The sequence below is a fragment of the Dasypus novemcinctus genome, chromosome 24 (assembly GCF_030445035.2).
Source record: "Dasypus novemcinctus isolate mDasNov1 chromosome 24, mDasNov1.1.hap2, whole genome shotgun sequence".
Classification (NCBI taxonomy): domain Eukaryota; kingdom Metazoa; phylum Chordata; class Mammalia; order Cingulata; family Dasypodidae; genus Dasypus; species Dasypus novemcinctus.
Window position 1 is genome coordinate 48,990,633 of NC_080696.1, and position 26,500 is coordinate 49,017,132.

Here is a 26,500-nt window from a genome sequence, read left to right on the forward strand (position 1 = left end):
GGTTACTGGAAAAAAGCGTTCTGGAGAAATTGGGAAACTTCCCTACAGCCATGAAACCTGCAACATCAGTCAGTCGATCAGTCCTGGTAGAGGGAGAGATACTGTTCAAAGAGTGAATGGTGTCTGTAGTTCCTGCCTTACCTTTTCTACCTATATGTTGCTCTTTTGGGTCAAGCTTTTTTCTCCATATCATCTTACACGAGGAAGAAAAGCCAGGCATGGTCAGCCTTATCATCCATCAGTAACTATATGGTTACAAAACTTAAGATATAAAAAAGAACCACCATGGGAATTTCATCTCATCAATTTCTCAATATCATTAGGGAAGATCCCACAAGGAGACTAAGGAATAGGATTTTATGAACAACCAAGATATTCTAAGCAGCCCTGTTCCTCTTATTCTCCTTCCCTCATTCTCCCTAACTTAGCCCAGGAGAGAGTGAACAATTGGAATATTTAAATGGGATATTTAGATAGTCCCATTTCCTCACTTTATAGATAAGGAAAATAAGGTTCAGAGAAGCAAAGATGCTGACTCCATGTCCACCAGCAATTGCTTGTCGCAGGTAAGGTTAGGTAGGAGCTGTGTCTATAATTTCTTCCCACAAATCACTAGCGAATCTTCTGGTTTTGGTGTGGATATAATATTCTAATGGGGAGTTGAAGGTAGAGAGGGATGATGAGTTCAAAGAGGATGAAGTCTTTAGTGGGGTTAGAGGGTGAAAACTTCCAGAGATAGGAAATGTTACCAGGTTATACTCTTCTCATAATTTTCTTGAAAATAAATGAAAACTCTTTCTAATTTTTCTATTCAGTTCTGTCTTGCCTAATATCCAACCTCACCCAAGGGTCTAACTTTTCTAGTAGGTTAAATGAAACTTTTTCTTTGGGACCTTGGATGAATTATGAATTTTTGGCCCCTTCCCACAACTAATTTCTTGGAGAAGCCTAGACAAGGACATACCTGGATTCTTGTCCTTTCTTCTCTCATCTCATTGAGGGTAATGGTGCCCTATCTCATTGTCAGTTCCACTTCTGTTTTAGGATCAATTCTGTGCTCAAAATGAGTGTGTCCAAGGAGTGTGAAGGTAGCCTGGACTTTATCTGGTAACTACTGTTTGTTCATTCTATTAAGACATGTTGCATGTACTGATTTTCTATCATTGGCTTTCCTTGTTGTTCCTGTGCCTCTAAATATGTTATTGAATTGCTTGTTTGTTTTCCCAGATAGTCTCTGAGTTCCATTAAACAGGTCTGTGTCTAGAAACTAGTGCTTAGGACATGAATAGGCCCAGAAAAACTAACACTCAATACATTTTGCTGGATGAGTGAGGTGGGTAGATGAAGGGATTGGTAGGTATGTGGATGGGTAGGTAGATTTGGAGATGGATGGGTGGCTGATAAGTCATGAAAATGGATAGCTGCATGAGTTGAATGAGGGAAAGGTGAGAGTAGTATATCGATATTTGGGTACATGAATGCATGGATTATGGCTAGATGGATAAGTGTCTGAGTGAAGAAGTACATGGGATTGAAGGATGGATACAGGAGAATGATAAGTAGTTAGAGGTGAGATGCATGTCGAAATGTAGTTGGGTGTGTTGATGGGCATGAGAGAATGTGTGTATGTATATATGTGTGAAGGATGGTATAGGTATGGTGATTTGAAGCTGTATATATCCCAGAAAAAACATGTTCTTAAAGCCAATCCATTCCTGTGGAAGTTGAAAGCAATGAAACCTGGAAGAGAAGGGAGAGACCAGTAGATACCACCAAATGTCTTGCCATATGCCTTGGCAGAGAAGCCAAGGATCACTGGCAGCCAGTTTTCAGGAAGAAAGCATCACTTTGATGATGTTTTGATTTGGACATTTTCTCAGCCTCAAAACTGTTACCTAATAAATTCCAGTTTTTTAAACCAACCCATTTTATGGTATTTGTTGAAACAGCCTAGGAACCTAAAACAGATGGAGAGATAGACAGAAGAAAGAATATGAAAGGACAACTAGATAGATTGAAGGAAGATGAGCTATAAGAGTAGGTGGATAGACATATGGGTGAATGGATGGGTGGGCAGATAGCTGTGCCAAAATGTCAATGGAGGACTAGTGGAGGATTAGGTGAATGGGGGTTAGATATTTGTGTAGGTTGGGGAGTAGATGGATAAGTGAATAAATGAATTGAAAGGTTGGTGAATAGATGGGTAGATAGAAACATAAATGTATGGATGAAAATATAACTTAAGTTAAAGATATGAAAAGAATTACATAAAGAATAATTTATACTTTTATAAAGTAATATATTTGAAAGTATAGGGGAAATGGATCATCTCTATATATAAAAGAAGAAAATTCTCACAAGAGGAGATAAAGAGTCTGTATAGACTTTAAGATGAAATAGAAATAAGTATTAAAAATCTACCATTATAGATGCATTCAGAGTTGAGCTGTACATAGCTCTCAAAGAACAGAGAATTGTATTGTTAAAAATGTTTCAGATCATAGAAAAAGTTGGAGTTTCCCAACTAGTTTCCCATTATAGTTTTTAAAAAGTAAAATGACCCAAGAGCAAAACAAACAAAAAACGTAGACTAATTTTTCTTAAGACTACAGATGTAAAAATTCTAAATAAACTATTTGCTAAAAGAACTAACAGTGTGTTAATACAAATACACTCCTCGATATGATTAAGGCAATTCCATGAAGGCAAGAATGGCTCAACGTTCAAATATTTAATAATGTAAGTTATATAAACAAATTATATAACTAGCTGTTTAAAAGTTATATGATAAAACTCAGCAGTCTTTTTCAATAACAACTCTAAATGAATAAAAAAATATAACCTAAGTATCTTAAAACCGATTTGTCCCAAACCCAACAACAAATGTCATTTTATACAGCAGGAGCAACTGACTTTAAATAAGGAACTAGGGAAGCAGATGTGGCTCAACAGATAGAGCATCCGCCTACCATATAGGAGGTCCAAGAGTTCAATATCCAGGACCTCCTGGCTCGTGTGGTGAGCTGGCCCATGCACAGTGCTGATGTGCACAAGGAGTGCAGGCCCACGCAGGGATGCCTGCAAGGAGCAGCCCCTGTGCAAGGAGAGCCACCCCGTGAGAAACCGCAGCCCGCCCAGGGGTGGTGCCACAAACACAGAGTGCTGATGCAGCAAGATAATGCAACAAACAGAGACACAAATCCCCATTGCTGCCTGATGAGAATACAAGTGGACAGAGAAGAACACACAGCAAATGGACACAGAAAGCAGACAACGGGGGAGGGGGGGTGGGGAGGGGATATAAATAAATAAATAAGGAACTATATGGATAGATACCACTACCTTTATTATCCAACATTCTTTTGGAGGTTCTATACAATATAAAAAGTCAAGACAATCAAGTCATACAAAATTGAAAAAAGGTGAAATTTACCATCCTTTTCAGATGCTATGATTAGAAAAATATCAAAATAACCCTATTAAATATTGTTATAACTAATAAGACATTCAGCAAGGTAGTTGGACACAAGACAAAATTGACAGCTTTTTATTATGTTACTTGTAAATAATTACTTTGATGATACTATTTTCCACTCACTATTCATTTTGTAGGCTCCTGGCACTTCAGTCCACAACGGGAGCAACACTTCTGTGTCCTTGGGCAATCATCATCCTGAAGGCACTTGGGTTTATCAATTTTGGGACATACGAAGGGTTTGCGTCTGCAGAAACCTGTTTTGACTAGAGACAGACAGAAGGAAGCAAGCACCATTGAGGTAAAACAAAACATTTGATCTTGAAATACTTGGTCATAGTTTAAAACAAATTTGGGGAATCTTTAGAACTCCACACAGGGTTTTCTTCTGATGAGGCTTCTTACTCTTCTTTCTGGAGTCATAATAGGGTGGAAGAGGCAGAGAATCAACTTTCCGTGGCAAATAATTTGAAGGGCATAAAAAATGTCTTGCCATCTCTGGCTTTAATGATCTGATAGGATTTCTGCCTGCCCCTACAAAATTAATGGATTTGGGTTATATACTCCCAGAGTACCAGTGGTGCAAGGGGTATTAAAGAGCAGCTAGACCTTCCTTGTCTTACAAATTATAGAAATCGAGGACCACATAGGAGGACGTGAGTTGCCTAAGGCCCCACAGAAAGCCAGTAGAAAAATTGCAGTCAGTTGAAAAGTCTTTGGCTCTTCCCACCATCTCTGCTCTACTTCAAAACAATGATGATCCCTGGAACATGGCCATGCTATCTCAACCATGGAAGAATGAGTACCAGCCTTGGAAGCTAGAGAGTTGTCTATCATCTCAACAGCATCTTATTACCGATGTTTTCCCAGCCTTCCTTACAGGCTGTAGATATTCTGTGCATGCTCTGAAGGTCTATGCAGTCATGAGGGCTTATTAGGAATACATGTAATGGTTTTTAACCAGTAACCTCTTTGTATTGGATATTATCACCTCAAGGACCACTGAAGGGTGAGACAGAAAATAATAAGCTTTTATGGGGAAGAATGGGGTGAGATACCATGCATGGTTGGTTTTTAAGAGCAGCACAATAGTCTTCAAAGACCAGGAAGACAACATGAGTGCAGGGGTTGGGCATTGAAAGAAGATTCCCAAGGGATCTCAAAGGTCAACCCAAGGGACATCTGAGGTTCCAGACATCCCCCATTCAATGGGACAGTGTGGCATCCTTGGCATATGCCCAATAGTCTTTGAAGGTATATTCCCAGTCCTCACCTGCCCAGGCCATGGCACAGACAAAGCCACACTTGGATTCACAACACTTTTCAGTGTCAGGGCAATCATAGTCACTCTTACATGAATCCGGACACTCCATACGGTTCTTGAAAGGGAAGAGTGGACACTGTCCGGTCTTGACTAAAACAAGAAGAGATGTGAGCTCTTTCAGACCTCACCCTATCCTACCATTTTTCAAAAGCTTTCCTTCTCTTAAAATCTAGTATCCCTTTTTGCACTTGGCTTCCCCTACCCTGTCTATCTCTAATAAGATGTGCGAGAATGAAGTGTCCATCATATCATAGGGTGTAGTAGAAAGAGTGGTGGACTCGGTGTCTGAAGCCCCAAAATAAAGTCTTAGTCTTGCAACTTATTCTCAGGTTTCTTTCTACCTGAGGATAGACTCAGGTAGAAGATAGAAGATAGAAATTAGGAGCAACACAGGTGAGAGATAGTGGCGCCTCAGATCAGGGTGGAAGCTGTGAGGGTGGTATAAAGGGGTCAAATTCTGGATCTATTTTCAAGATAGAATTGGGATGATTTCCCAAGTTAGTGGATGTTGATGGAGAAAGAGGAATTAAATATTATTTAAAAATGTGTTCAACTAAGATGGAGAAGCTAGGATGAAGCAGGGTTTGGGATGGAGAATGAAGAAAAGGAGTTCAGTTTTAGACAAGTTAAGTGTGAGGTATAAGTGAGACCTCCCGGTGTAGGTGTATAGTAGGCAGTTGGAGTTTGGAAGTCAGGTTAATGTTAGAGACATAATTTTGGGTGTCATTGGGACCCAGGTGGTATTTAAATAAATTCTACAGGATTTTATGCATGTCTTTCATTGTTCTCATCTGATTAAAAATTCTTTGAGGACAGGAAATGTTTTGTTTATTTTCTCCTTCCTCAGATCAGACTCAGACAGACTATGGTGTGCTTGATTCTCAGCACTATTAGATTCTTTCTGGGCCCCAAAGCTACATTTCCCACAAACCAGCCCAAGTCCATTTTCCTGGCCTCTTTTTTCTGCTGGTTCCACTTTCTTCTGAGAAAGAGGTCCAAGGTCTTGTCCACATCATCATGGTTACTTGTAGTTTCACAAAAAGAGAAGTTTTGTGGTCCTAATTTCATTATGTCAGATCATAGGATTGTTTTGCCCACCTGGGATCACTGGGCCCAGGCTCTAATTCCAGATCTATTATTGACCCTTCATGAGTCCTTGGGGAACTCACAGAGTCTGGGGTTGAAATTATATTTCTGCCCTGTATGGTGCTGCATCAATGGTCATCATGTCAAGTGATACCATTTGGTGAGTCTACATTGTCTGAAAACTACCATGTCTAGGCTTTGTTATCTTTGAATTCATATAATCCTACCAACAACTCAGCAAAGGATTAGCTATTATTACAGTATTACAGATGAGGGAACTAAAACTCAGAGTTGAAGAAACTTGTGGGAGAAAAGCTTTAGTCCAGGTCAAATGATGCCTAAGTTCTAGAGGACATTGTCTCCCAATATTACTGCTAATAATCATTATACTAAGAAATGAATCCATAGCCCTCACCTTCATCCCACCCTACTCTCCACCTCCAGTGGTTTTCACCAACTCCCTGGGATTCTAGAGCTGGATTATCTATGCTTCAATCTTTGATATGTCCTTTAGAGCCAAAGGGTGATGTTCAACAGGTTGTTGTGATGAGAAACACTGGCTTTCAGGCCTCACTGGCCAAAATTTATTAATACTTTATGTACAGGATCTCATTTTTGGCACAAAAAAACAAATAAGTAAATACTACTATTTTGTAGACACTTTACAGATAAAAAAAAAAAAGTGAAACTCATAGGCAGGCAACTGACCCAAGATCATCTAGCCAGTGAGTGTTAGAGTTAAGACTTGAACCAAGCCAGTTTAACCTCAAAGCCTGAACCTATAACTGCACTGGTATAACTAACTCTAGACTAGGAGGTCAGACTGATAGGGATACGGATCTTACCACTTAACTTGCAGGCCTCATGACAGTCACTCCTGGTGAGGAAGTTGTTGGCATTCCCAAAGCAGCCTCCATATAGAAAGGGTTTGCAATGAAGTTGTTCAAAGTCGAAATACCAATTCTGCACATTATGCTTACAGCTTCCTTTTTCAAATGGCAGTGAGCAAGGTTCTGAGGGCAGGAAACAAAGAAAGAAGAACATAAAGGATAGGGAATTAAGGGAAGGTGTCAGGTCCTCAGTCTTTTTTCATAGTTCATAATGTTATCACCCAAGTCATAGAAAGAGCCATTGTTTAAAAAAAGATAAAGGTTCTAGTCCTAGCTCTACCACTAATATTCTATGTGGTATAATGTACCTGAGCATCATTTCTATCTTGCAAAGGATATTGTAAAGAGCAGATGAGAATACCTTGGAGCTGGCCTTTCTTCTGAGTCAAAAAACAGCTCCAACCTCTCAGCTGACTCATATCTATATTTGCCTCAGGGCCAAGAACAGTCTCTTGACACATAATGGATATACAAAAAGTATTAGTATTATACAAAGGAACAGAAAAGTATCACCATTCACACACAAAAAAGGAATTTGCCAGAAACCATCCCAGAGGAAGCTCATACTTTGGAACTATTAGTCAAAGAATTTAAATCCACTGTTTTAAATATATTCAATGAGTTAAATGAATCCATATACAAGGAATTACAGGAAATTAGGAAAACATGGTCTGGACAAATTAAAGAGGTAGAAATCATAAAAAAGGAATTAAATGGCAATTTTGGAGCTGCGAAGTACAATGACTGAAATGCAAAAACTCAGACATATTCAACAGTTGATTTGAACAGGCAGAAGAAAGGATGATTGAACCTGAAAGCAAGATAATTAAAATTATCCAATGTGAGGAGCAGAAAGAAAAGAATAATGAAGAAAAATGAACAGAGTGTGAGGACCTGTGGGACAGCATCAAGTGTGCCAACATACCATAGCTGGAATATGTGCTTACTAAAATTTCTTCACTTAAGCAGTTCTGAAAATTCTAACACACTAATTAAGCTGGTTTTAAAATAATATAATTTTAGTTTTTTATTCTTTGCTCTTAGTTCCCTGAAGGATATTAACCAGATCTTCTCAGTTTTACTTACAGAAATAAGATAATGTTTCAAAGCAAAACCAGAAAGAATGGTATAAACCTGTAACTTTTCTCAGAGAAAAAAAGCTTGATATCCTTAAGTGTTTGGCTGAGAAAGGAGCCATGAAGGCCTTGCACCTACAAAACGATATCTAAATGGTGGTTTATTAGCCACTGAAATCAAGGACAAGTTCAACATGCTTGAGACAACATGGGACTGAGAAATTGCATGTACCTTCCTCACAAGACCTCTGGCATCATTAGTCTTTCTTCCCTACCCATCTCTGATTGCCTATAAAAACCCTAGTTCCCATTTTCACATTGAACCACTTTTGGGAAGATTCCCTCAGTTTCTTGTTTGTGCACTTGCAATAAATCACTTTCTCACTAAAAGATATGTTTTTCCTTTGTAGCTCAGGATTGGGTGGGCCTGTCTATTGGGAACAGCCATCCTTACAGTAACACATACACATCATTAGACTCCTAGAAGGACAAGAGCAACAGAAAAGGGCAGAAAAAGTATTCAAAGGTGGAGTGGTTGTAGCTCAGTGGTTGAGCATCTGTTTCTCATGTACAAGGTCCCAGGTTCAATCCCTGGTACCTCCTAAAAAAAGTATTTGAAAGAATAATGGCTGAAAACTCCCCCAGTCTAGTGATAAGCATGAATATACACATCCAGGAATATCCAATGAACTTCAAGAAATCTACACAATCACACATTATAGTGAAAAATATTCAAATCCAAAGGCAAAGAGAGGATTTTGAAAGCAGTAAGAGAGACATAATTTATCATATATAAGGAATCCCCAATAATATCAACTGTGGATTTCTCATCAGAAACAATGGAGGCCAGAAGACAGTGAGATGGCACACTTAAAGTGCTTAAAGAAAAATAAAACTGTCAACCAAAAATTCCATATCCAGCAAAATATTTCTTTCAAAAATGAAGGCGAAATTAAGGTATTTGCAAGTAAACAAAAGCTGGAAGAGTTTATTGTCAGAAAAAAAAATGTTTTATAAGAAGTGCTGAAGGAAGTCCTTCAAGTTGAAATAAAAGGACACTATACAGTACCTCTAAGCCAATGGAGAAATAAAGAACATTGTTAAAGGTAACTACATAGTTAGATATAAAATCCCGTATTGTAGTAGTTTTGGTTTGTAGCTGTTTTCCTCCTCCATATGAATTTATATGCAAATGTGTAAAATAACATTTAAAATCTATGTTGATAGCCATACAGTGTAAAAAGATGTAGTCTGGGGCAATAACAATATAAAGAAGGAGGGATGGAAATATATAGGAATAGAGAGTTTGTATACTACTGAAGCTATATTAGTATTAGACAAATTAAGTTGTTAATAGTTTAGGGTGCTAATTGTAGTTACAAAAGTAAACACATAAAAAATACCTAAAAAATACAGAGAAAAGAAGAAGGGAATCAAAATGGTACACTACAAAAAGAAACTACATTTAAAAAGTCAGTAATGGAGTAATTGAGGAACAATAAACATTCAAGACATACAGGAAACAAACAAATAGCTAAATTGTGGAAGTTAATTGTTCCTTCTCAATTATTACCATAAATGCCAATGGATTAAACCAATTATAGATGAGATAACTAATCATAGATGTTCAAACAAATCTCCTTAATATTCAATGAGATGACTAAAGAGATTAAGGACATTAAGAAGACACTGCAGGAGCAGATGTGGCTCAAGCAATTGTGTGCCTGTCTCCCACATGGGAGGTCCTGGGTTCAGTTCCTGAAGCCCCCTAAAGAAGATGAGTAGACAATGAATAGACAGATGAGGAAGTCATTTCGGGGTGAGGAGGGATAAAATTTTTTAAAAGAAGATGCTTGGTTCCAGCATCCAGGTGGAATCTGAGCCTCCTCTTGACATAAAGGTGCAATGGACACAACCAAACCAGTGTCCACATAGAAGAGGTGGCATTGGATTGGGAAAAGTGGACATAATGGACAAAGGGTATGGGGAAAGGCAGGAAGAGATGAGAGGTGGAGGCGTCTTCGGGACATGGAGCTGCCCTGGATGGTGCTTCAGAGGTAATCACCGGACATTGTAAATCCTCACAGGGCCTACATGATGGAATAGAGGAGAGTATGGGCCATGATGTGAACCAATGTATATGAGGTGCAGAGGTGCCCAAAGATGTACTTACCAAATCCAATGGATGTGTCAGGATGATGGGAACGAGTGTTGTTGGGGGTGGGGAGAGGGGGGGGTGGGGGGGTGGGGTTGAATGGGACCTCACATATATATTTTTAATGTAATATTATTACAAAGTCAATAAAAAAAAAATTTAAAAAAAAAAAAAAAAAAAAAAAAAAGAAGATGCTTGGTCAGCACAAAGAAGAACTTGAAAGCATGCACAGAAAAATAGCAGATCTTATGAGAAGAAAGGCATAATAAATGAAATTGAAAATGCACTAGAGGCATTTAACAGCACATTTAAGGAGGAAGAAGAAAGGATCAATGAGCTTGAAGACAAGGCCTCTGAAAGCAAACATAGAAAAGATGGGAAAAAATTGAACAGGATCTCAGGAAACTAAATGATGGCAAGAGACATGCACACATATGTGTCAAGGGTGTCCCAGAAGGAAAAGAGAAGGGAAAAGGGGCAGAAGGAATATCTGAAGAAATAATGGTAGAAAATTTCCAAACCTTATTGAAGGACGTAGATATCTGTGCCCAAGAAGTACAATGTATTCTCATCTGAATAAATCCAAATAGACAAACTAATCAGAATGTTAAATGCTAGAGATAAAGAGAATTCTGAGGGAAATGGATGTGGCTCAACCAATTGGGCTCCTGTCTACCACATGGGAGGTCCAGGGTTCAATGCCCCATGTGGGAAAGCTGCCCTGCACAGGAGTCCTGGCAAATGTGGAAATCTGGCACAGCAAGATGATGCAACAAGAGACACAGGAGAGAAAATGAGAAGACACAGCAGAGCTGAGATGGCGCAAGAGAGTACTCACCTCTCTCCCACTTCGGAAGGTCCCAGGATCAGTTCCTAGAGCTGCCTAATGAGAATACAAGCAGACACAGAAGAACACACAGTGAATGGACACAGAGAGCAGACAATAGGGGGAATGAGGAGGGGAAGAAATAAATAAAAATTAATCTTAAAAAAAAGAGAGAGATTCTGAGAGCAGCAAGAGAAAAATGACGCATCATGTACAAGGGATACTCAATAAGATTAAGTGTTAATTTCTCATCAGAAACCATGGAGGCAAGAAGGCAGTGGTTTGATATATTTAAAATACTGCAAGAGAAAAACTGCCAGCCAAGAATCTTATATCTGGCAGGACTGTCTTTCAAAAATGAGGGTGGGGGAGTGAATGTGGCTTAAGCAGTTGAGCACCTACTTCCCATACAGGAGGTCCCAGGTTCAGTCCCTGGTGCCTCCTAAAAACAAACAAACAAAAATCCACAAACAACAACAAGCAAACAAATGAAAAAAAACAACTCAAGAGAGCTGATGTGGCTCAGCGGTTAGTGCCATCTTCCCATCTATGAGGTTTCATATTCAATCCCCAGCTCTGGTACCTAAAAAAAAAAATGAGGGTGCATTTAGAATATTCACTGATAAACAGAAACTGAGAGTGTTTGAAATCAGGAGATTGGCTTTGCAGGAAATACTAAAGGGAGTACTACAGCCTGAAAAGAAAAGACAAGAGAGAGTGTTTTGGAAGAGAGTCAAGAAAGGAAGATTATATCAGTAAAAAAGTAATTAAAAGTATAAAAAGAGTAGTGAAAATAAAATATGACAGATAAAATCCAAAGGTCAAAATGGATAAAGTAAGAACTGCCTTTACAGTAATAACATTGAATGTTAATGGGTTAAACTTCCCAATCAAAAGGCACAGACTGGCAGAATGGATAAGAAAATATGAGCCATCTATATGCTGTCTGCAAGAAACTCACCTTAGACCCAAAGATACCAATACATTGCAAGTGAAAACATGGAAAAAGATATTTATCACATGTAGTAACAAAAACAAAAATCTGGAGTAGCTATACTTCTAGTGGATGAAATAGACTTTAAAAGCAAAAATGTTATTAGAGACAAGGAAGGACATTATATATTAATAAAAGGGGCAACTCACCAGGAAAAAAATGACAATAATAAATGTGCTTGCACCTAATCAGGATGTTCCACATTACATAAGGCAAACACTGGCAAGAGAGAAATAGGTGTCTCTACAATAAGAGTTGGAGATTTCAATATATCACTCTCAGCACTGGATAGAACATCTGGATAGAGGATCAATAGAGAAACAGAAAGCTTGAGTAATATGATAAATGGACTAAACCTAATTTTAATAGACATATACAGAACATTGCATCCCAAAACAGCAGGATATACATTCTACTCAAGTGCTCATGGATCTTTCTCCAGGATAGACCATATGTTGGGTCACAAAGCAGACCTCAATAAATTCAACAAGATCAAAATTGTATAAAGCACTTTCTCTGATCATAATGGAATAAGGTTGGAAATCAACAACAGGTGGAAAAAGAGAAAATTCACAAATATATGGAGATTAACCAACACACTCTTAAATAATCAATGGGTCAAAGAAGAAATTGCAAGAGAAATCAATAAATATCTTGAGACAAATGAAAACAAGAGCATAACATATCAGGACCTATAGGATGCAGCGAAGGCAATGCTGAGAGGGAAATCTATAGCTCTCAATGCTTACACTGAAAAAAGAAGAAAGACCTAAAATCAATGACCTAACTACACAGCTGGAGGAACTAGAAAAAGAACAGCAAACTGTTCCCAAAGCAAACAGGAATGATAACAATGATAGGATCAGTAATAAATGAAACTGAAAACAAACAAACAAACAAACAAAAAAGAATTAAAACCAAAAGTTGCTTCTTTGAGAATATTACCAAGATCAACAAACCCTTAGCTAGAGTGAAAAAGAAAAAAAGAAAGAACATGCATATAAGTAAAATAAAAAATGAAAATGGAGACATAACTACTTAACTCACAGAAATAGAAGTGATCTTAAGAGGATACTATGAACAACTGTGTGCCACCAAACTAGACAATGTAGACGAAGTGGGAAAATTCCTAGGAATGTATAAACAACCTACATTGATGCTTGAGGAAATAGAAGACCTCAATAAACCAATCACAAATAAAAAAAGATTGAAAGAGTCAACAACAACTCCCCAAAATGAGAAGCCCAGGACCAACTGGTTTTACAGGTGAGTTCTACCAAAGGCTCAAGGATTTTATACCAATATTACTCAAACTCTTCCAAAAAATTGCATAAGAAGGAATACTACCAAACTCATCCTATGAAACCAATATTACCCTAATTCCAAAGCCAGATAAAGATATTACAGGGGAAAAAAAGAAGAAAATTACAGACCTATTTCCCTAATGAATATGGATGCAAAAATCCTCAACAAAATGCTTGCTAATTGAATCCAACAACACATTAAAAGAATTATTCATCATGATCAAGTGGTTTTATATCAGGCATGCAAGGGTGGTTCAACACACAAGAAAATCAAACAACATAACACACCACATTAATAAATCAAAGAAGAAAAATCACATGATCCTATCAACTGATGCAGAACAGGAATTTGACAAAATACAGCATCCCTTCTTGATAAAAATACTACAAAAGATAGGAATTGAAGGTAACTTTCTCAACATAATAAAGACCATATATGAAAAACCCACAGATGCATTGTACTCAATGGTGAAAGACTGAAAGTTCTCCTGTTGAGATCGGAAATAAGACGAGGATGCCTGCTCTCACCACTGTTGATCAATATGGTGCTAGAGGTATGAGTATAGCAAGAGCAATCAGGCAAGAAAAAGAAATAAAAGACATCCACATCAGAAAGGAAGAAATAAAACTTTCATTATTCTCAGATGATATGATCCTATATCTAGAAAGTCCCAAAAAATCTACAACAAAGTTGCAAGAGCTTATAAACGATTTCAGTAGAGTGTCAGGATACAAGATCAGTATGCAAAAATGAGTGGTGTTTCTTTTTTTTTTTAAAAAAGATTTACTTATTTATTTCTCTCCCCTTCACCCCCCTGCCCCAATTGTCTGTTCTCTGTGTCTATTTGCTGCATGTTCTTTGTCTGCTTCTGTTGTCAGCGGCACAGGAATCTGTGTTTCTTTTTGTTGGGTCATCTGCTGTGTCAGCTCTCCATGTGAGCGGCACCATTCTTGGGCAGGCTGAACTTTCTTTCGTGCTGGGTGGCTCTCCTTACGGGGTTCACTCCTTGTGCGTGGGGCTCCCCTGCGCAGGGACACCTCTGCATGACAGGGCTCTCCTTGCGCGCATCAGCACTGTGCGTGGGCCAGCTCCACACGGGTAAAGGAGGCCCGGGGTTTGAACTGCGGACCTCCCATGTGGTAGACGGATGCCCTAACCACTAGGCCAAGTCCACTTCCCTGAGTGGTGTTTCTATGCAGTTGTAATGTGCAATCTGAAGGGGATGTCAGGGAAAAACTCTGTTTACAACAGCAAATAAAAGAATCAAATATTTAGGGATAAACTTAACCAAGGATGTAAAGCACTTGAATTCAGAAAATTCCAATGCCTGCCTAAAAGAAAATTTTTAAAAAGACCTAAATAAATGGACAAATAATCTGTGTTCATGGATTGGAAGACTAAATATTGTTACGATATCAATTCTACCCAAATTAATATACAGCTTTAATGCAATCGCAATAAAAATTCCACCAGCACTTTATAAAGAAATGGAAAACAGAATTATCAAATTTATTTGGAAGGAGAAGGGGCCCTGAATAGTTAGAAACATTTTGAAAAGAAAGAACAAAGTTGGAGGACTCTCACTTCTGAACTTTAAATCATATTACCTAGCTACAGTGGTAAAAACAGCATAGTACTGGCATAAAGATAGACACATAGATCATGGAACTGAATTGGTGGTTCAGAAACAGACTCTCACATCTTTCTTCAAGTGATTTTTCACAAGGCTGTCAAACCCACCCAGCTGGGGCAGAACAGTCTATTCAACAAATGGTGCTGGGAGAACTGGATATCCATAGTCCAAAGAAAGAAAGAGGAACCCTATCTCGCACCTTATACAAAATGAATCAAAATGGATCAAAGACTTAACTATAAAAGTTAGAACTATAATGCTCCTAGCAGAAAAAGTAGGGAAACATCTTCAAGATTTAGTGGTAGGTGGTAGTACATTCTTAAACCTTATACCACAAGCATAAACAATGAAAGAAAGCATGGAGAAATAGGACTTCCTCAAACTTAAACACTTTTGTGTTGTGAAGGTGAAAAGGCAGCCCACTTAATGTTAGAAAAATATTTGGAAACCACATATCTGATAAGAGTTTGATCTCCATTCTGTATAAAGAGATCATATAACACAACAATGAAAGAGTAAGCAATGCAATTTAAAAATGTGCAAAAAACTTACAAAGACATTTTTCCAAAGAGGAAATACAAATGGCCAAAAAGCACATGAAAAAATGTTCAATATCACTATTAGGGAAATGCAAATCAAAATGACAATGAGGTATCATCTCACACCACATGGAATGGCCATTACTAAAAAATGAAAACAATAAGTGCTGGAGAGGATATGGAGAAATAGGAACACTCCTTCACTGTTTCTGGGAATATAAAATGGTGCAGCCTCTGTGGAAGAGAGTTTGACAGTTCTTCAGGAAGCTAAATATAGAACTGCCATATGATCCAGCAATTTTTCCACTAGGAATATATCCAGAAAAACTGAAAACTGTAATGTTTTCACTGATGTTTTTAGCAGCATTATTCACAATGCCAAAAGATGGAAACAACCAAAAGTTTCATCAATTGATGAATGAATAAACAAAATGTGGTATATACATATGATGGAATACTATGTTGCTGTAAGAAGAAATGAAATTGGGACACATATGATAACATGGATGAACCTTGAAGACATGCTAAGTGAAATAAGCCAGACACAGAGAGAAAATATTGCATGGTCTCACTAACATGGACTAAATACAAAGAAGACATGCATGGAGTTAAAACCTCGAGCATAGATTATTAGGAGATAAGAGGGGGCTGAGAAGGGGTACTGATGCTTAATGTTTGTAGAAGTTTTAATTAATTTGACTGTAAAAGTATGGAAATGGATAGAGTTGATGGTAACACATTATATTGAGTAGAACTAATACAACTTGTTTATGAATGGGATTGTGGCTGATAAAGGTAGTCTAGGGATGTCAACATCAGTTGAAAGAAAGCTAGAGAATAATCTAGAGACTGAATAACATAGTGAACCCAGAGGTGGATGAGAATTGTGGTTTATAGTACAAATACAAGAACGTCCTTCTATGAACTAGAACAAATGTACATCACTATTGCAAGGTGGTAAGAGTGTGGAGAAGCATAGGAGAAATACAATTATTGTAACCCATGAATTATATTTAAGAGTGATACTGTAATATTCTTACATCAATGCCAAAGATGCCCTGTGTTGTTAATGGGGGGGTGTAAAAATATATCACATGTATGCTAGAGACCATAGTGAGTGATAATAGTCTGATATTATTTCACTATCTATAATAAATGTTCCACAACAATGTAGTGTGTTGGTGGAGGGGTGTTGTATGGAAATTTCATACATGTGCATGATTGTTTTGTAAGTTCACAACCTCTCTAATAAGAATATATTTTTTAAAAAAGAAACTAAATTTTGAAAGCCAGCAATGGAGTAATTGAGGAACAATAAACATTCAAGAAATACAGAAAACAAATAGCTATATGGCAAAAATAAATTCTTCCTTCTCAGTTATTACTATACATGTCAATGGATTAAACTCTCCTATCAAAAGGAGAGTGGATGATTGGATGAAAAAACATGACCCATCTATATACTGTCTAAAAGTATTCAGGTACAAAGACACAAAGAAGTTGAAAGTAAAAGGGTGGAAAAAGATATCCCATGCAAACTGTAATCAAAAGACAGCTGGAGTGGCTATATTATGGTCAGAAAAAATATATTTTAAGTCAAAAAGATTACAAAAGACAAAGACGGATATATATATTGATAAAAGCTTCAACCCAGCAAGCAGATATAAAGATTATAAACATATATGAATCTCATAACAGAGCCCCAAAATATATGAAGAAATATAGACAGAATTGAAGGGAGAAATTGATAGCTCTATAATAATAGTTGGAGATTTCAATACACCAATTTCAATAATTGATAGAATATCTAAATAAAATGTCAATAAGGGAATAGAGGACATGAACAAAACTATTACCTAATTAGACCTAATTGACATGTATACAATACTACTCAACAATAGTAGAACATACATTGTCCTCAAGTGCACGTGAAACAGTTTCCAGGATAGACCATATGTTAGGTCTATGTCACAAATCAAATCCTAATCAATTTAACAATATTGAAATCATACAAAATGTCATCTCAGATCACAAAAGAATAAAGCCAAAAATCAAAAATAGAAGGAAAACTGGGACATTTACAAACATGTGGAAATTAACAAACACATTACCAAACAACCAATGGATTAGGTTAAAGACAAAATCACATAGGAAAGTCGGAAATATCTTGAAACACATGGAAAAAAAAAACAACAACCACAATATACCAAAACTTATGGGATGCAGTGAGACAGTGCTCATAACAAAATGTATAGCTCTAAATGTCTACATTGAAAAGAAGAAAGGCCATAATTGATAACCTAACTTCACATCTAACAAAACTAGAACAAGAAAAGCAAACACCCAAAGTTAGTAGAAGAAAGGAAATAGTAAAGGTTAGGGTAGAGATAAATTAAATAGAAAATAGAAAAGCAATAGAGAGACTCAACAAAACCAAAAGTTGACTTTTAAAAAAATATCAATAAAATCAACAAACATTTAATCAGTCTGATAAAGAAAAAGAGAGAAGACATACATAATTAAAATCAGCCATGAAAGGGGAGACATTACCAACCTTATAGAAATAAAAAGGACTATAAATTGGTACTAACAATTATATGCCAACAAATTAGAAAATCTGGATGAAATGAACAAATTCCTAAAAATATACAAATTACCTAATCTTTTTTAAAAAAGATGTATTTATTTATTTATTTATTTATTTATTTATTTATTTATTTCTCTCCCCCCCTACCCACCCCAGTTGTCTGTTCTCTGTGTCTATTTGCTGTATCTTCTTTGCCCGCTTCGGTTGTTGTCAGCGGCTCGGGAATCTGTGTTTCTTTTTGTTGCATCATCTTGTTGTGTCAGCTCTCCATGTGTGGGGCGCCATTCCTAGGCAGGCTGCACTTTCTTTCGTGCTGGGCGGCTCTCCTTACGGGGCGCACTCCTTGCGCGTGGGGCTCCCTACGTGGGGGACACCCCTGCGTGGTACGGCACTCTTTGTTCGCATCAGCACTGTGTGTGGGCCAGCTCCACAAGGGTTGAGGAGGCCAGGGGTTTGAACCGTGTACCTCCTATGTGGTAGACAGACGCCCTAACTACTGGGCCAAGTCTGCCACCCAAAATTACCTAATCTGATACAAGAAAAAATAGAAAATCGCAAAAGAACTTGTTTCAGTCTGCCAAAGGGGTGTGAATGCCTAGTACCAGAAATTTGTTGGCTTTTATAAAGGGATTTATTTGAGGTAAAGGCTTATATCCCAAGGCCATGAAAGTTCCAAACTGAGGCATCATCAGAGATGATTTTTCACCAAGGTCAGCTGCCATGTGTTGAAGCAAGATGGCAGGCAATCTCTGCCTGGTCTCTCTTCCCCTCCAGTCTTCCTCTCAGGCCCAGCTGCTCTACTTTTTCCCTAATTTCAGCAGCAAGCTGGGATAGGGCTAGTCTCTAAGGGCTTCCTATATCAGTCTCAGCTGTTCTGCTCTCTTCCCAATTTTAGCTGTAAGCTATCACACAAATGACTCATCTCTCCCCAGGACCTTAGCTCTTGGAGACTTTTCCTTTCTGTCACATGGCAGGATAAAAAAATGGCAGAATTCTCTCTTCCTGTGTCTGTCTGAGTGAGTGTCCATTTATATCAGACCCAGGAAGGGGCAGGAACTCAACCTGAGTCCAACCTTATTCCAGGAATGCAAGGATGGTTCAACATAAGAAAATAAATCAATGTAATACACCACATTAAATGTATGAAGGGAAAAAACCAGACATTACCATCTCATTTGATGCAGAAAAGGCACTGACAAAATCATGACAAAAACACTTAAAACTAGGAATAGAAGGGAATTTCCTCAACATGGTAAAGGGCATACATGAAAAACCCACAATTAACATTATATTCAGTGATGAAAGACCGAAAGCTTTCCATCTAAGATCAGTAACATGTCAAGGATGCCTGCTGTCACCACTGATATTCAATATTGTACTGGAAGTTCAAGTCAAAACAGTCAAGTAAGAGAAAGAAATAACAGTCATCTAAATTGGAAAGGAAGAAGTCAAATTATCACTATTCACAAATGACAAGATTCTGTATATTAAAAATCCCAAAGAATCCACAAGAAAACTGCTAGAACAATTAAACAAATTCAGCAAAGGTTCAGAATACAAGATAAACACACAGAAGTCCATTAGTTTCTATACATCAGTAATGAGCAATCTAAAAAGGAAATCAAGAAAACAATTCCTTTTACAGTAGCACCTAAAATAATAAAATATCTAAGAATAAATTTAACAAAGTAGGCGAAAGACCTGTACACTGGAAACTATAAAATGTTGCTGAAAGAAATTAAAGAAGACCCAAATAAATGGAAAGGCATCCTGTATTCATGGATTGGAAGGCAATTCTGTGAAGATGCCTAAAGTGATCTAAAAATTCAATATCATTTCTATCAAAATTGTAGCAGTCATTTTTGCAGAAATGGAAAAGATCCTTAAATTCATATGTATTTGCAAGGGGCTCTGAATAGCCAAAACAATCTTGAAAAAGAACAAAGTTGGAGATTCACAATTCTTTATTTCAAAATTTACTACAAAACTATAGTAATTAAAACAGGGTGGTACTGGCAAAAGGATTGACATATAAACCAATGGAATGGAATTCAGAGTCCACAGATAAATCCACACAGATATGGTCAGGTGATTTTCCAGAAGGATGCCAAGTCCATTCAGTAGGGGAAAGAATATATTTTTCAACAAATGGTACTGGGGCAGTGGGAAATCCACATGCCAAAGAATAAATGTGGACCCCTACCGCTCACCATATACAAAAATTAATCCAAAATGTATCAAGGACCAAAATATAAAATCTAATACTATAAAACTCTTACAAGAAAACATAGGGAAATATCTTCAGGATCTTGAAGTTGGCAATGGATTTTTCGATTTTATACCAAAAGCACAAGCAACAAAATTTAAAAATAGATAAAATGGACTTTATGAAAATTAAAGGCTTTTATGCATTAAAGGATATCATCAAGAAAGTGAAAAGTCACCCTAAAGAATGGGAGACTATATTTGGAAACTGCATATCAGATAAGCGTTTAATATCTATATGAAGCATAAGAATACCTGCAGCTCAAGAACAAACAGACAAACAACCCAACTGAAAAATGGGCCAAAGGTTTGGATAGGCGTTTCTCAAAAGAAGGTATTTAAATGGCAAATAAGTATATGAATGAACGATCAACATCATTAGCCATTAAGAAATGCAAATTAAAACTATAATGAGATAATACTTCACATCCACTAGGATGGCTATTATAAAAACACTGAAAATAACAAGTGATGGCAAGGATGGAGAAATAAACACCCTTGTACAATTTTGGTGGGAATGTACATGGTGCAGCCACTGTGGAAAACAGTTTGGCAGAGAGTTAAACATAGAATTGCCATTTGCGCAGGCAATCCCACTTCTAGTATGCATCCGAAAGAATTGGAAGCAGAGACTCAGACAGATATTTGTCCATCAATATTCAATTGCAACATTACCCAAAAGGTGGAAGCATCCCTAGTGTCTGTTAACAGATGAATGGATAAATACATACAGTATATTCATATACTGGAATATTCAGCTGTAAAAAGAAGTGAAGTTCTGGTGTATAATACAACTTGGAAGAATCTTGAAGACATCATATCAAGTGAATTAAGCCAGTCACAAAAGGAGAAATATTGTAAGATTTCTCTTATATGAAATACCTAGAATAAGCAAATTCATAGAGACAGAAATCAGAATAGTGGTTATTAGGTGTGAGTGGAGGGGGGAATGGGGAGTTATTGTTAAATGAATATGAGTTTTAGTCTGGGATAATGAAAATAGTCTGGGAATAGTGGTAAAAGTTTACAGTATTATCAATGTACTTAAAGAATTGCTCACTTAAAATAGTTAAAATTATTTTTGTTGTGTATATTTTATGGCAATTAAAATAAATTATTTTTTAAGGCTCCTCTGTTCACAGCCTGGATGGTGCCACTACCTTTGAATGGATCCAGGCATATCTTCCTACAGCCAAAAGCGCAGCACTTCAGGTAATTCTTGCAGTTGAAATCAGTTTTGCACAAGTCCAACCCTTGGTGAGTGCAGGTGACCCTCTCTTTGGGACATTCCCCTGGTTTATCTGTAATAAAGAAATGTCCAAACTTACATCCCTTGAGAGTTTGAGCTCTTCCCTTCCCATGGCAAAGGTGAGTAATAAAATTCTCTTATCCCTATCCTTTAACTTCATTCCTCAGTTCTTGCACTGTTTTCATTTAGGGGCTGGGTCTGCCTCTCACCAGTCCTGGTCCATTTAGATGGGTCTGAATCAGGAATTTGTGTCCAGGTACAACTGATGGAGAAGCATCTTGTATTTCAGGTAGTGGCCAAGAACCTTGCCTTAAAATCAGAAGATCCCTCTCCATTTTAAACCTAATATTAATATTTTAATGCCTAAATCCTCTACCTCCACTATCTTAGCAGAGAGGGGACATTAATGAATTGTGATGGAAACATCATGGAAGTAGGAGTCAGGAGGTTTGGCTTTGACCCCTGACTCCTTGTGAACGCAAGCCCAATCTGAATTTAACTGTATGTCTTCTAAAATATCAAGCACTGGTATTGGAATAAGATCTGGCTTCTGAGTATGGCTCCAACAGTAACTAGCTAAGTAATGTTGGGAAAGTGTCTTCCCTTGTCTGTGTCACAAGTGTCCCATCTGTAAAATGGGGGTGATGATCCTGACCTTATAGTTTGCTTAAAAGAATTAAATGGGATGGTGTCTGTAAGGCAATTAACAGTGCCTGGCATATGGATAGAGCTTGGCAGGTATAGTTAACTTTCTATCTTTGCAGGGGTACACATGGCTCTATGTTTTTAGTAGTAGTAGGCAGAATTCTAAAAATTCATCCCCAAGAAACCCAACCCCAGGTTTTTTAATCTAGCTGCTACTGTGAAGGGACTTTACTGACGTAATTAAAGTCCCAAGGGGGAAGCAGATGTGGTTCAAGCAATAAGTCCTCTGCCTACCATATGGGAGGACCTGGGTTCAATCTCTGGCACCTCCAGTGAAAAAGAAGAGAAATCATGCCTGCACTGTGAGCCAGTGCCCACATGGTGAGCCAAGTGCCCACGTGGTGAACCAAGTGCCCATGTGGTGAGCCAGTGTCTGTGTAAGTGAGTCATTCAGCAAGATGATGACACAACAAAAGAGAGACTAGAGGAAGAGTGAAGGTGAAGTGCAGTAGAGACCAGGAACTGAGGTGGCACAATTGACAGGGAACATTTCTCCACATCAGAGGTCCCCAGGATCGAATCCCAGTGAAGCCTAGAGGAGAAAGATGAGAAGAGAAAACAAAAAGGAAAAAGATACAGAAGATCACACAGTGAATGGACACAGACAGCAAAAACAGCAGGGCAGGGGTGGGGGAGGTGGAGGGGAAGAAAAAATCAATTTAAAAAAAGTCCCAAGGGAACTGATGTGGCTCAAGAGGTTGAACTCCTGCCTCCCACATTGGGAGGTCCAGGTTTTGGTCCCTGGTGCCTCCTGAAAAAAAAAACAATAAAAACAAACAACAGGCAAAACAAGTGAAAAAACCAACTCAGGAAAGCTTCCCACATATGAAGTCCTGGGTTCAATTCCCAGCTCCCTGTACCTAAAAAAAAAAAAGTCCCAAGTCAGTTGACCTTAAGATTCAGTGGTTATCCAAGTGAGACTGACCCCATTAGTTGAGTCCTTTAAAAGGAGAGTGTTTTTCCAGGTGTTAGCAGAAAAGGTCAGAGAGATTTGAAATAGAAGAAGAATCCAAAAATTCATTTGTACCTTTGAAGACAGAGAAGGCCATATGCCAAGAAATGTGAGTGGATTCTAGAAGCTGAGAGTGGTCCTTGGCTGAAAGCTAATAAGGTCTTGGGAACTTCAGTTCTACAACCAGAAGGAAATGAATTCTGCTAACAACCAGTGGGCTTGGAAGAGAGCCTTGAGTTCCTGATGAGGACTGCAGCCCTGGCTAACACCTTGATTTCAGCCTGGTGAGACCTTAAGCAGAGAACTAAGCTGCACCATGCCACACTTTCAACCCATGGATAGTTTGTAACATAGTAACAGATAGCTAATGCAGTGCTTACTGTGACTCCAAAGCTTTCTACAGAGCATCTCTCCAGTGGAACATGACCAGAGAGGCATTATCTTTTTGGGTATTAATGAGTCTTGGGATTACAGAAATTTAGAATGGAAAGAACCATATTTATCATTAGCACCAAATTCCTAATTTCATAGGTTAAAAAAATGAGGTGAGAATAAAATAACACAGTGAATTAAGGGCAGGTATGGGACTTCCAAACCATTACTCTCTCCAGAGCTCCACATCTTCCCTGAGGACTGGCCACTGAAATTTTTTGGCACTTCCCACCTATACTTCTTATCCCTCATGCTACTCTTAAATGCAACTTCCAAGGATGGCCTGATGCCAAGAAGAGTATATGGTTCCTAACCTGGAGTGTGCATCAAAATCTTATGAACATCATATAAAAATATGAACTGTGGATTGACCAGAATGGCTAGAAATGAGGCTGTATTAGCCAGGGTTGTCCAAGGAAACAAAACTGGCAGGAAATATCTGTAAATATTATGAGATTTTATAAAATGGTCTCACGTGACTGTGGGAGTGCACGAGTCCAAATTCCATAGGGCAGGTTGCAAGCCAGGAACTCTGATAAAGTCCTCAATGAATTCCCCAGGAGAAGCTGTTTGACTGAAGTAGAGATGGAGAGTCTCTCTTCTGACTACTGAAATAATCATTTCTTCTCTTAAGGTTTTCAACTGTTTGGATGTGACATCTCTCATTGCTGAAGACAATCTCCATAGCTGATTGTAGATGTAATCAGCCATAGAAGCAATCAACTCACTAGTGACTTAAGTCCATGAAATGTCCTTAGAGAAACAATTGAGCCAGTGTTTGCTTGACCAAAGTGGACACATGAGCCTAACCTTCACAGCCCACCCTTTGCCATACTTAATATCTAAATAAAAACAATAACAGACATATTTTTCACCTAACAATACTCACCCATCCTGTGTACAATTGGAAATGTACTAAATCCCTCCAGAATAGGGTGCAAGTCCTTGGGTAATATTCACTCTTAAGCTTTACATCCTGTATCTTAAATACTATAACATGAAACTAATACAACTTACATTATTTGATGAAGGGATAAGATAGGGAAGAAAGCAGAGATAAAACAAACATTTTGCATATATACAAATATACTCCTAACAAATCAAGGAAGAAATATCCATGACCATAAGAGTTTTCATTTCTGTAACTGGTCACGTGACCATAGTTCATATTTATTACTACCTTCTTCCACTACCCATTCCACTACAGCTGGCTGTGATTTTTGCCTGGTGGAGTGACCCAAACCTTCTTTCTTGAAGTTTCTGGGCCATTGTTGGTCCTACCTGGGTTGGGTTGTTGCTGTTTTCCATTGACTTCAATCACAAGGTATGGTAGAACTAAGAGACACCCTAGGGGACCTCCTATATTTCAGGAAAACTCTTCTTTACTTCCATTGTGTAGTTGTGGTCCTATTTCCCCTTGATAGTCAGGATCATTCACTCCAGCCAGTATAGTAATTCCCTTGTTTTTATGTTGATTCAGACATGAGGAGGCCAAAGTGGCCAGGTGGCAGTCTTAACTTCCAGTTCAATGGAATTGTGTCTTCTGGTGGAAGAACTCCTCTTTTTGGAACTAAGATATGTAGACCAGCAGAGCTTAAGGTTTCTGTGACAGGAAGCAAAAATTTTCCTAGTGGACCATTAGGGGTAATAGTGAGTGGAGCTACTCCCATTTCCACCCCTTGACTCCTGGACCTGGCTATAGGAGAAAGAGCACCATAGAGTGGAGGCTGATTTAGAGCATACACAGCCTCCTGGAGAACATTGCCCTGGCCCTGCAAGGTATTGCCACCTAGTTGGCACCATAACTAAGTCTTCAAAAAGCCATTCTGCTATTCTAACAATCCAAGCTGCTTCAGTATGAAGGGTAACATCCTAAGACCAGTGAATTCCATGGGTATGTGCCCATTCCCACACATCATTTGCTGTGATGTGTGTTCCTCGATCAGAAAGCTTGTGGAATACCATGATGGTGGATAAGGCATTTTGAAAGTCCATTGATGGTAGTTTTGGCAGAAGCACTGTGGGCAAGGAAGGCAAACCCATATCCAGAATATGTATCTATTACAGTTAGAAAAAATCACTGCCCCCTCAATGTTGGAAGTGGTCCAATGTAGTCAATCTGTCACCAGGTAGCAGGATGATCACCTTGGGGAATGGTTCCATATCAGGGGCTGAGTGTGGGTCTTTGCTGCTGGCAGATTGGGCACTCAGCAGTGGCAGTAGCCAGGTCGGCTTTGGTGAGGGGAAGTCCATGTTGCTGAGCCCATGCATAACCTCCATCCGTACCACCATGACCACTTTGTTCATGAGCCCATTGGACAATGACAGGAGTGGCTTGGGAAAGAGGCAGACTGGTATCCACAGAATGGGTCATCTTTCCCACTTGATTATTAAAATTTTCTTCTGCTAAAGTCACCCTTTCGTAAGCACTCATGTGGGATACAAATATTTTCTTACTTTTGCCCACTCAGAAAGGTATATCCACATACATCTTCCCCAGACTGCTTTGTCATTGATTTTCCAATCACATTCCTTCCAACTTTCTGACCATCCAGCCAAAACATTGGCCCATGAATTGATGTACAAATGCATCTCTGGCCTTTTCTCCTTCCAAGCAAAATGAACAACTAAGTGCACTGCTCAAAATTCCACCCACTGGGAGGATTTCCTCTCACTACTACCCTTCAGGGATGTCCCAGAAAGGGATGGCCATGCTGCAGTTGTCCACTTTTGTGTGGTACCTGCATATCATGCAGAGCCATCTGTAAACCAGGCCTGAGTTTTCTCTTCCTCAGTCGACTGATTGTAAGGAACTCCCCAAGAGGCCATAGCTGTGGTCTGGGAAAGAGAAGGTGAAGTGGCAGAAGCGGGAGTCATGGGTATTTGGCCTATTTCCTTACGTAACGTACTTGCGTCTTCAGGACTCATTCAAGTCCTATCTCAGATGGAGTGCTGCTGTGTATGCCCAACTTTATGGTTTGGTGGGTCAGACAACACCCAGTTCATC

The 26,500-nt window shown here is 38.4% G+C and overlaps 1 protein-coding gene across 1 annotated transcript in view; it reads right to left on the reverse strand.

Moving 5' to 3' along the window:
* Nucleotides 1-3,601: 3,601 nt before the first annotated feature.
* The window catches only part of WFDC8 (WAP four-disulfide core domain 8), a 91,865-nt gene continuing 68,966 nt past the window's right edge, over nt 3,602-26,500 (reverse strand). Inside the window, exons 3-6 of the mRNA XM_071211826.1 lie at nt 21,316-21,456; nt 6,731-6,898; nt 4,749-4,889; nt 3,602-3,741 (exon numbers count right to left, since the gene is read on the reverse strand). Coding sequence (XP_071067927.1) covers nt 3,602-3,741; nt 4,749-4,889; nt 6,731-6,898; nt 21,316-21,456 — 590 coding nt within the window. The remainder of the gene's footprint in view (nt 3,742-4,748; nt 4,890-6,730; nt 6,899-21,315; nt 21,457-26,500) is intronic.